Here is a 12,095-nt window from a genome sequence, read left to right on the forward strand (position 1 = left end):
AAAGTACCGCTTCTCAACATGCCTGAAGAGCCAGACCTCCATGTGGTTCAAAAGTCTCTCAACAAAGTACAATCTACAGACCATTCTGGTGACTTCACAAGGTCTTCAGACTTCATCCACCACGTTGAGGGTTGAATCACTTTATACAGGCAAGGTACCGCTTCTCAACATGCATGAAGAGCCCGACCTCCATGTGGTTCAATTGTTTCCCAACAAAGTACCTTCTACAGACCATTATGGTGGCTTCACCGAGTCTTTAGACGTCATCCACCTCATCGATGGTCGAATCACTTTCTAATAACATTCAAAATTCGTGAAGCACCAGTTGAATCACTTCAAAACTGAGATGGCCGAATTACCGAGTATGATTGAAGAGTTAACCATCAATTACTCAAACAACAAGAGTGGCTAAGTCCATATATAGTTCCCTTCTTGGAGTGGTCTTTAAAAAGAGGCCTAGACCATTTCATTTGTCTCAAAGAGCCCACTTCACGACTCCTCGGACGGCTCAACCAGCTCAATGGCACCACTTCACTTGTTTGAAAGAGCCCGACACATACCACCTCGAAGACCTCATTGGCTCAACGACCCCCAACGCTTGAAGTAAAATATCCCTAAAGAATTTTTAATCTTGGAAGCTTATTCACAAAGAATGTAACAAGGAGGCTCAAATAACTCAATGCCAATAATACTTTCATAATAATCTACAGAAAATAGAATGACGAATACGTAAAGGGAGCATCCAGGTCTACACGAACAAGGGCTCAATGTAAGAACAACTTCAAATCATTCGAAGTCAGTTTTAACATTCACAATTTTCGTCAAACTTCTATTTCAAATGTTTCACTTCGTTAAAATTGCCACCCTCACAAAGTATTAGTCCTCGCCAACTTCATCAATACGTGTCCTGTGACTTCAATCAGATCTACGCTTAAATACTTCTTGAAGTCCAGCGACCTCAACTTCATTATAATCCAAAGTCCTCCTCGAATTCATCCGGCTTTGTTCGACATCCCCAAGAGCAAACCCCAAATAATTTTTTACTTCATCGACCTCGCCAAGTGCGAATCCAAAAGACTTCCCCAACTTTATTCGACTTAATCGAGTTCACCTAGAGCAAGTTTAAAAATACCTCGCCAAGTGCGAACCCAAAAACCCTGCCAAGAGCGGATACAAAGACTTCTCAGACTTTATTCGGCTTCATTCGACCTCACCAAGAGCGAATCCAAAATATTTCACCTAGAGTGAGTCTAAAAACATCTCGCCAAGAAAGAATCCAAAGAAGTCGCGGATAAAAAAATTTGCGACCTCGCCACAAGCAATCCAAAGGCCTCGTGCACCTTAAAGACTCCTCACTCTCCAAAATGCTCAAAGAGCTCGTGGAAATGAGCTCAAAGATCTATAAATGCGACAAGTGTACACAAAAAATCTCTTCACATGTACAAATAAGTTCAACTCTCAACGCATTAAAAAGAAGGTCAAAGTTTTAGTCAATCACCTCACAACTTCATCAAGACAACACGATCATTACTTTCCCCTATAATTATGTGACCTATACAGCTCAACCAGCTCATTCACCTACGATGCATGCAAGTAAAGTTCGCGGGACCTCCATGCTTACTTACATTTAACATAAACTCGAACTCAAGGCAAGTTAAAAGAAAAATAATAAAATTATCAAGAGGGAATGTTTGAAGAGCCATTTCCATCATTGCCCATCTTCGTCCGCAAATCTTCTAGATAAGTCTCAAAAATTTCGCCACCTCCGAAGGCTTCTCTTCTAAGACTTCAAAGTGGACTTCAAACGACCTTTTCAGCTCACTCGATTCAACAATGGTCGGGCAACAGGCACCGAGCTCAAATGCCTCAAGGACTTCAAAGAAAAGCAAAAAAATAGTTATCTGTTTGATACTCCAGGGTTTTCAAGGTCATATCGCAAGGCCTCCTGAAAAATAACTTGAAACATAAATAAATTAAGTAGAAGAGCTTCCAAATGTGCTTCTCCTTCTTCAAGCTCACAGAGGCCTTCTCAAGGTCCGACTTCGCAACTTTCAGATCACGAACCTCATAATAAAACTTTGAGACGTTAACAATCTCAATTGCTTCACCCCAGTTCAACAACTTCTCCAACTCATTCGGTAAAAGGAACAAAATACGAAGAGAAAAGTACAAAACAAAAGGAACTGACAGGAGCAGTTAAGGAAAAATAGAAACAAGCAAAGGAAAAAGCAATACATTTAACCATCCATTCTCAACTCAAAAGACTTAGAGTGAAGAAAAGAAGATTATAAAATCCTCCAAAAGGCATTCCATAGGCTATCAACTCATACGCCAGCATATCCGAGATGTTTCGAAGAACCACTCCTACTACCAACTTTGTTCTGATAGTCAATAGGATAAGATTAAAAAAAATGCACCCCGCAAGCCAAAGTTAATGATTCATACTCAATTACCAAGCCCAAGTTAACAGCTAACATGTTAAAAGCCTCCTCATCCACGGCCATCTCCTCGGCCAATAAACTAGAAGAATTTTCCTCAAATTTGGAAGTCAAAATCTTCAGCTCATAAACTTCACGATGGAGTTTATAAGCTTCGGACACATCAACCACATCAGTGTGATTCAACAGCCTCAACAACTCTATTGACAATGTTAGAACAAAAAGAATGAAAGTAAAAAAAGGTTCAACCAAGAGACACATCAACAAAAATGATATCAAAAGAAGACTATCCCATGAAAAGAAACGCAGAAAAAGAAGATCGTCAATATAATTCCTGCACTTCTTAAACCCGACTCTAGCAGGTTCAACAACAGTTTCGACTTCAACAACCACTCAAGCACAAATTCAGTCTTAGAAGCCAAATATACTTTGTTAGAGTTTGAACACGTTACATTCTCCCTGAAATTCTTATTTTGGTAAGAACGTGAAGACAACCATCTCGGTTCCTCTTCCTATCATTACCTTTCACCAAGGTTGCATTAGGCTCGAAAACTCCATTACCAAAAACTTCACAAACGAAAGTAGTAACCTTGGATCTCTCTACAGGATCTACTTTCACTTCCCCACCAACAAAAAAAAAGAGGCGGCAAAAGCTTTCCATCTTACGAACAACGGAATTCATTAGTTGGTATCATTAAGTACAGTTCAATAACCTCACGGAGCTCAGATATTGTTAAGCATTGCCAAGAGCCGCTCCCAACAAAGAAAATAAAAGAAAAGAGACATGCTCTCATATTTAGAAAACGAATGTATTTTTCAATTTTTTTAATATTTCTCTTCTTCATTGTACAAAAAGAAAAAATTCTCCGGTATAAAAGTCTATAATTAAAAGATCTAAAGATCTTTTTGTACTAAAGGGGGACTCAATGTTGGGCATAGGCCCATCTAATATAGAACTCACTTAGAAAACCATTTAGATACTATAAATACACTTGTAATCACACATTGTAAAAGGATTCAAATATTATACTTCAACAAGTAGCATTATCAGTTGCAGTTTTTCTGGGAGGTTTTATGGTTAACTCCCTATTTCTTTCTTTTTTCTCATCTAATATAGAACTCACTTAGAAAACCATTTAGATACTATAAATACACTTGTAATCACACATTGTAAAAGGATTCAAATATTATACTTCAACAAGTAGCATTATCAGTTGCAGTTTTTCTGGGAGGTTTTATGGTTAACTCCCTATTTCTTTCTTTTTTCTGTTGTTGTAGAGCATAAACAAATTCTGTATGTTTGCAATTTTAAGGTGTCCGGATTATGCTTTAACGTTTTCTAATATAAAAAAAACGATAGAGATATGGCTGGAGATTGCCTTAGTTGCATTTGACAAAGCCAACTTTTCCAATTGAACCATCAGATGCAACTTTTCTGGTACTAGTTCTTTTTATTTTGTAAAACCATGGTTTGAAATTATGTTTAACATGGCTTATAATAGAATTATAGTATTCTTCACAAAAGAAGAAACAAGTCGCTTGAGGTATTAAAGCATGAGATATTGAAGGCAAGTTAATAAAATATTAGAATGCCAACACTATATTCCAATCACATTAACTGATCCCTAAGCTTTCGTTCCACTAATTTCTTCACCCGTATGGACTATGGAAAAGGTCTAAAGACATATATTAGCCGTGCAAATTAAGTTACAACTTTGTCCTAGCAACTTTAATCACCTTTGTGATTTTTAGCCATTTCATTGACATCTAGTTCAACTTCCAATACCGATGAATCTCTTCTCATGCCGAAATAACTGCAATTAGCAACACAACTATTAATCATTGTAAATGTAGTCACATAAACAATTTTTTTAAGAGATAAATAGCTAATATTAAACAAATCACCTGTTCTGTACAGGGCCATGATCAACTGTAGTTCGCAGGGAGTATATGACTCTGCCTACTATGTCTGTCATTGGAACAGGGCCAAACATGCGGCTGTCTTTGGCTTCCTGCAATAAAAAGCAGAGTGCCAAAATAACTAGATGACTATGTGCTCATTTTACCATTCTAAATGAGAAAGTAAAAGCTACAAAAACTGGACAGATATTGCTCGGATGTATATTAAAAGTAACATCTTCAATGAGGTAGAGTTGCATAAAAAATCTTATTTTGTTATACCGAAGGCTGCGGAAAGAGGTCATGCAACTGAACCGGTATTACTCCTACTTGGAATAAATTTAATTCTCGCAATCAAACTTTTAAATATCTCTATTTTGCATCCAACAGCATTGCTCTTTGGGTCTTGCTCATTCTCAATAAACTATAATTACATGAAACTCCCGGTCTCGGTCAATTGGACAGCCAATCATAGATCTAATATAAGCAAGTTCTAAGTCTGATATATTAGACTACTACACACCACCCAGTTGACCCAGCTTTTCCCCGAAATGCAATACTTATGTCAGTTAAGTTTCACGAACCCTTAAAGTTACATAAAATTATCATTCTCTTCCGTTGTTTCCTTTCCTTGCAAAATTAAAATTGATGCATTTATGATAACTGATTTGAAAGCACAAGTTCCTAGGACATAACAAGTATTCTCATCCAGTTAAAAGGGTGCTATTGAAAATTTAATTAGAAAAGTATATATATAACATTAGAAGATGGCATATTTTTAAACTCCCAATTCCCAAATAGGAAGTGGACGATATAACCACAATATTATGGAGGCTTGTCGACATAGTATCCTGTCTAATGGTTTTCTTCTAATTATTTCAGTTTGTGTTTGTTGTCCTCTGATGGTATGTCTGCTCCATTATGAAAATTATTTTATGGTTTAAAACTTCCACATTGAACATATGGAAGAGATATACAGATGAACTTAGATAAAGTTGGATCACGTCTCTTTCTATATTGCTTCTCTCAGATCTTCAAACATAAAATTAGCAGATACCTTGGGCTTTAAAGTGTCATTGTCAGCCAACACCCAGCACTGATCTTTCTCAAGAACAAAAGGCTCATCCTTTTCATCTTTTGACACCATTTCATAACCTTCAACAGCAGCCAATCTACGAACCAGAAGATTCTCCGACTTTTCAGGGTCCTTCACAACTACAACATCTCCAACAAAAACATACCTGCCAAATATACAGTCAGGAAAGCTGAAGGTAGTGCTGCATGAGCACGTATGATCAAATCAAACCACCAACACCAGATAGTTATTTCAGAAAGGCAAGTAAAATGAGGACTGTACATCAAACATATTTAAAGGTGCTAGAACAAGGGATGAACTAGAGTTAATTGGTGCCTCCTTAAAAGTTAGAGAAACCCTCTGGCATGTCCAAAAACCACAGATGCATGCCGTTTTGCCATTAAAGGTGCATTAGAATCATTACACTTTAAAAACATTTTACAGTACTATCAGGTAGGCACCAATATCTTTTGACTTGATGTTGAGGAAATATGTGCCAGAGCTCAATATCCCCAAAAAAGAAAAAGTTATTCAAAAACTGTACTTCATTTGGAAATGAGAGACAGCCCTATTTCCAAAATCAATGGCATATAAGTATATTCATTCAATTCATCACATAGAGACTAGCTGAGTATTATCAGTAAACAATCAACGACTTTGATTACCCAGATAAACCCTCAAATTGAGAGTTTAGGGTAGACTCCTAATAGCATAATCATTTATTCAAATGTGTCAATACTTGCAGCCTAGGACATAGGTGGCAACCGGCACCAGAGATAGATGTCCCCAGTCTTCTTTAACACTAACTCGCCACCTATCACACTATACATAAATAACGATTCATATATGGAACAGAAACATAACAAACCAACTCTCTTTATCAACCAAGATAAAATACATTGAACCTAAATAAACTCCACCAAACCTTAATTCTACATAAAGATTACACTCGATTGTATATATTGGTCCTCAAATTCAAGAAAGTGAAAAAAGTTGCAGAAAAAATATAAACATAAATGAAAGTTTATCTTTATAAAAAAACTTACGTTGAATCAGGTACTGGCAGTTTCCGTACGAGAAGAGTTCCACCCTCCTCTGCTATTGTTGGGGCCATCTCTTGCCCTTTGTTCCAATGCAAATATGTTAACTTCCCCTGAAAGAAGTTTTTCCATACGGCATCACCAACTTCAGTGTCTGTGATATGTCCACCTTTATAGCCCTGTATGGTAACTGATCATACATAAGCATAATAAATAATTGCAATACTTATACATCCACTAATCCTTGCTCTTCATCCATATATTATTGGCTATAAGAATATACAAGATTAAACCTCTACGTCTATAATGGGAATGATTATTACATGTCAGTATGTCCGAATCCACCTAATTGTCAATAGAATGACAACTTGCAAGTACTTAGTACTGGTTTCACATGCTTAAATTAAAGATTTTCTTTAACTTACAGTATAGGATGGTGTGGAAAACAAAAATGAGCTGTTCATAGCAGCACATCATCCAAAACAGAGGCAAACTTAACCCAAATTATGCTCAAGAAGGCATAAATCATATCAATAACTTCTACGTATAAATAAGGTGGGACCATGATGGAAGGCCTAGGACCAATATTTTAGTAAGCTAGCTGCTTCAGGCTTTCTGTACAAGCCCGACTGTTTATGTTTGCGAGCAACTTACAGCTCATTGGATAAGAAAACCATTAGATTCTGCTGTGGGAACTCTAGGTAGATAAAATTATTTGCACAGGCCTAAAAACACACCTTGCTTGTAAGAATAAAATCCCACAGAAAAATGTCAACAATCAGATTCCCTAACAATTAGCAATTCATTTGCTAATTGGAATCTCAATTAACTAATATGAAGTTCATCAATATCCATCACCTATACTCAAAAATTAAAGCAGATAAGTCTGGACAGGAATAATAAATTAAATGATGCCGTGGGTTTAGCTTTCCAGTCTCTATGTCTCCTATGCATCTAGAGCATTCAAAGGACTCCACATTTTGTACTCAAGATAACTTCGTTGTTACCCACAATATCCCACATATCTGTATCATCTAATCAACCATTACTAATTCAGCTTAGTGTTGACAATGAAATTCAGTCTAATACTAATTGTTGCATAAGTACTAAGGTTGTAACACTTTAACCATATTATCTTACTTTATTTATAACCTGTTTCTTTAATCCCCAATATAAACTACTTATGCAATTAACAGTACTTGGACAGTGTAAATCTTTCAAGTACTCTAATGCCTAAAAGATTCTCGAAACACAATACAGAGATAACCCAAAGACATGAAAAGCCTCAAATATATATTTCTAAAAGCACAAAACTCTTTTCTTTAGAGCAAGTCCAATGCTAGATGCAAAATACATTTTGGTTCTAAAATAAAACTTACTCTCCAATGCTAGTGCATAAGTAGTTTCAAATTTCCAAAAATCTTTTAACTTCTACTTAATTTAATATTGTTTTGATACTTTAAGATGTACAAGACAATAATTGTTTAACTTTTCCCCTCCATTTGTAGTAATAGATGATGTGGCAAGGATGCATATATACATCCTTGGTTTCAAATATTGAACCAAGGATGCATATATGCATATTTACATCCAAGTATAGCACCCCTTTGGAGTTGAGTTTTTTTGCATCTGGTGCTATAATATAGCAATAACACCAAAGATAGTGCACTTGCTCTTACATTACATACAAAACAATTTAGAAACATACAAAGCTGCCAATTGAGTTCCTTGAACAAATATAAATCGGCAGCAAGAATGATATCAATTTATAAAAACCCAACAAAACCCATTAATTCCCTAAACAATGAAATGAAAATACATGCTAGGCTTATCAAAAAGATGCAATCTTTATATAAAACAAGAACAATCAAGAAACCCAATTTGAATTGAACACAAAACACAACCGTATGCATATATATAGTGCGTGTGAGTGTGTAATGGACCTTCCAGCTGAGAGAGACGGAATACTCGAGCTTATTAGCCATGTAGCGGACCCATTTCGACAGATAACCCATCTCCTAATCACCCGCCTCTTCGCTTTCGTCGTCCAAATCAGAGGGAATTACTTATTTTTAAATTATTCTTTTATTTCAATCTTTCTTCATCTGTTTATTTCTATATTGTGTAATTGTTGTTTATAAACTATAATTATAAACTCATATTACGGTACGATGACCGAATTTATTTTTGAAGTTTGTATACAGCCAAGTCCTCAACTAAATATATATGGGACCCAATAATTTATCATATATTATTTTAAAAAAATTAGCGATCTGATACGTAATAGGTTTTGACTTGTATCTATAAAAATCTTAAATAATTTTCTGCTTATAGATGTGCGATACTATAAACACTGCAGATTATAGTATAGATATCCTCGTCGATCTCACAACTACACATACGGAATCCAGACAGTGTCTCTGCATTTCCGGACGGGCAGAACTCTGATACCATTTCTCGATTTGTGTGTGTCATCCTTGCGCAGTGGACAAGCTAATCTTCTCTGTATCGTTCCAAATTTTATCGAGTGTACCTGACGTTAATATGTCCTCACGGGGTGATGCAAATCTTTATACATTTTAATGTGAATACTTGAAGGTACATTTATAATTACGCAATTCGATTGAAAAAATAATATTGATAAAGACATTAAATTGCTACCCAAAATGGACAAAATGTCACGTATTATGCATTTATTAGCTATAAAATTAATTGATGATAATGAACCTCAAAAACAAGTCATTTTGGAGTTGGAAGAGGATGAGTATTATACTCTTGATGAGTTAGATGAAATGGACCAGTCTATGGCCTACCTGGCAAAAAAGTTTTCAAATATAAGAGTCAAGAAGCCTAGGTACTTCAAGGATAAAGGTCAATCATCCTACAACAATAACTGGAAAGGAAAAACTCAGATAAATGCAACTGGCAAAGGTGACTATAAGTCAGGATTTGTGGATAGATAAAAAATTAGATGCTACAACTGTGATGAACTTGGTCACTGTTAGGAATATGTGTATTAGTTTGATGATAAGTTAAACAAAACACTTAAGTAGAAATCTAGTGTTTGTAGCCTCAACGGATAAGACCATTCTGGCTATCCGTTGATGGAGTAGCTTTACTTACAAATAAGTTTAGTATTGTAGCACATTTCAGTTTCTGTATTTAAGTTATAATTCTTAGATGATTGTGGGAATTATAAGTCATGTTAACTACTAGTGGATATGCAAATAGGAGGGCTAATTGTAAATATTTCATGCCTTGTAATTTTGTATAAGTGAAGTAGTATCAACTGATAAGCTAAAGGCCTTCCACGGATGAGAAACAAAGCTTCAACGGATGTCTCTAAAGCTTCAACGGATAACATCCATCAACGGATGAGTGCATCAACGGATAAAGCTTCAACTGCTAATGCATCAACGGATAACAACTATCAACAGATGAAAGCTTCAATGGATGCTCAGTTCAATAGCAGTTGACAGTGACAATTCATAAGCTGACAGAGGCACATGGGTTGACAGAGACAATTGGAATGTGGCAGCCTCTTGGAGGAATCAAGAAAATGCAACATTTCCATTCTGGTACAAACAAGGAAGTATTCAAAGATTCACAGATTATCCTAGATTGCATTGGATTGAGAAATGAAGAAGAAACATGTGAAGAATCTTTTCAATTGTATTTGTATTTTTGTCTTCACTTGTAAACTTGGTGATATATAAACCAAGTTGCAGCTAGTAATTAGATGGTGAATTTTCCAGAGTGTTTAGAAAAACATAGAGAGAAATTCATCTAGTTTGTACTAGGACGCAGCTGTGATCAATTCTTTTGAATCACAGGTTTTCTGAAATACACATCTCTGGTGGAACAACAAATCCACCAGAAAAGTTTTTAAAGCCTTTGTGTTCTTTACATTTGTGTTTTGAATATATATCTGTCTGCACCTGCTGTAACGCCCCCAAATCCGGGGTCGGGGATTCGGGTTGTCACGAGTTCCATTTCCCTTATCAGTACTTAATCTTAACAGTCAACCCACTACTGAGTACTGTGACCCCACAATATACACACACACACCACAAGTTATAGTCTCAGAGATGAATACCCAAAGATATCACAAGTCCTTATATTCCACAATTATAAACCGTTACACCTTAAAAAGGTTTCTGAATAATTTTACATTTCTTTGCCATTATTACAATTCATATAGATACATAAGTCTGGTACATCAGAAGTTGAAAGTCTAGCCTATTGGTAATTTCTACCTCAGCTACAGCGGCATCAACGCTTCCATAAAACTGCGGAACGTTTCCTAACCGCTTGCGAATTGGAAGCTTGATCCTGTTCATCTTTTCTATCTGTTGTTGTGTGATGAAAGAAGAAAGCAAGGGTGAGCAACAAGCCCACCAAAATAATATGTATAATGATTAACAATATATGAGCATTCTCATAGTACTCAGGAAAGTCTTGGTCAAAAGAAATGAACCAAGATGATATCTTAACGCGACCAAGTCGCAAAATATTCAGTATATATATATATACATATATATATATATATACTTTTCATAATATTTGAATCCTCTGACATGTATAACATCCACAGAGTTCCAGTTTACAACTGTATAAAAATATCGTTGCGAGGTGATCTCATATATCTAACCTTGTCTCAACATTTTTTTTTCTGAAAATCTTTGACATGCACAAGGTAATCATTTACTAGATATAAGTTTAAAAGATGAAGTTACAAGATACTCCAATATACTTATATCATTTATAAAGCTACTTGAACTACCACTGTTCAAAGTATAATGAGCTTTCAACAGTTCATCACATAGATGAGACTACAAGACAAGATTTGAATAGATTAAATCTTTGAAGTATTATTGAATGAAATGAAGTTATGATATACTTCATTAAGTCCCAATATATATATATCCACATATATATCTCTTTATACATTTCCTGAAAACCTCTGTCATGTAAAGTATGAACAGAGTTTTTAACATCCAATGAATTTTTGGAAAGGAAAAGAATTGTGGCATAAACCCGGTATCTTGCTGATCAGGCAAAGATACCAATAAGTAACCTTTTCTACTAGTAGATGGACGAATTCCCCACAGGTCATCACCCTGGTCGCAATAGGACCTTATGCTGGACTGCCACTCAGCCACTAACGCATTTGATGGACTCCCACTGAGGCACTTACACTTTCATGGACGCCCACTGAGCCCATGTTGCTTATGCCGACTCGATAGATGGACTTACTTCCCGAACGTTGGGTAAGTAATCAATTCATTTACCAAAACAGCAACCTTGTTGCGAATATAAAATACACCACAGAGCCGGATCTCTCCGGTTTTGAGCGAGTATTTAAATCCCCTTTAAAAGGAAGATCTTAAATATATAAAAAAATGAGTTTTGGGATCCGCTCTAACTTTTAAAAATCATTTCAAAGACTCGAAAACACTTCAAAGAGTGTTTGGAGTAATGCTGATTTAATAAAGTAAATCAGTCTCAAAATATTAGAAAATATCTGAATATTATTATTTAAATAACATTCCCATAAAGAATAATCTTTATATAAATAATTGAAGTAGAAGTTGTAAAACTTATACTTGAAATGAATAGTAAATAACCAAAGATATACTTATA

At 35.6% G+C, this 12,095-nt stretch overlaps 1 protein-coding gene and 1 non-coding gene across 2 annotated transcripts; both read right to left on the reverse strand.

Moving 5' to 3' along the window:
* Nucleotides 1-3,983: 3,983 nt before the first annotated feature.
* On the reverse strand, nt 3,984-8,580 carry LOC141707655 (mitochondrial ATP-independent inner membrane protease subunit 2-like). Its single transcript, XM_074510954.1, has 5 exons — nt 8,396-8,580; nt 6,459-6,631; nt 5,395-5,578; nt 4,344-4,450; nt 3,984-4,252 (listed from the first exon to the last, which is right to left on the reverse strand). The coding sequence occupies exons 1-5, from the start codon at nt 8,465-8,467 to the stop codon at nt 4,168-4,170; spliced, it is 621 nt and encodes a 206-aa protein (XP_074367055.1). The 5' UTR covers nt 8,468-8,580; the 3' UTR covers nt 3,984-4,167.
* A 311-nt stretch (nt 8,581-8,891) lies between these two features.
* Nucleotides 8,892-8,995, reverse strand: LOC141709990 (U6 spliceosomal RNA). The gene has a single exon (XR_012570535.1). It is a non-coding gene; the product is annotated as a U6 spliceosomal RNA (small nuclear RNA).
* Nucleotides 8,996-12,095: the final 3,100 nt, after the last annotated feature.

This window comes from Apium graveolens, chromosome 2 (genome assembly GCF_009905375.1).
Source record: "Apium graveolens cultivar Ventura chromosome 2, ASM990537v1, whole genome shotgun sequence".
Lineage (NCBI taxonomy): Eukaryota > Viridiplantae > Streptophyta > Magnoliopsida > Apiales > Apiaceae > Apium > Apium graveolens.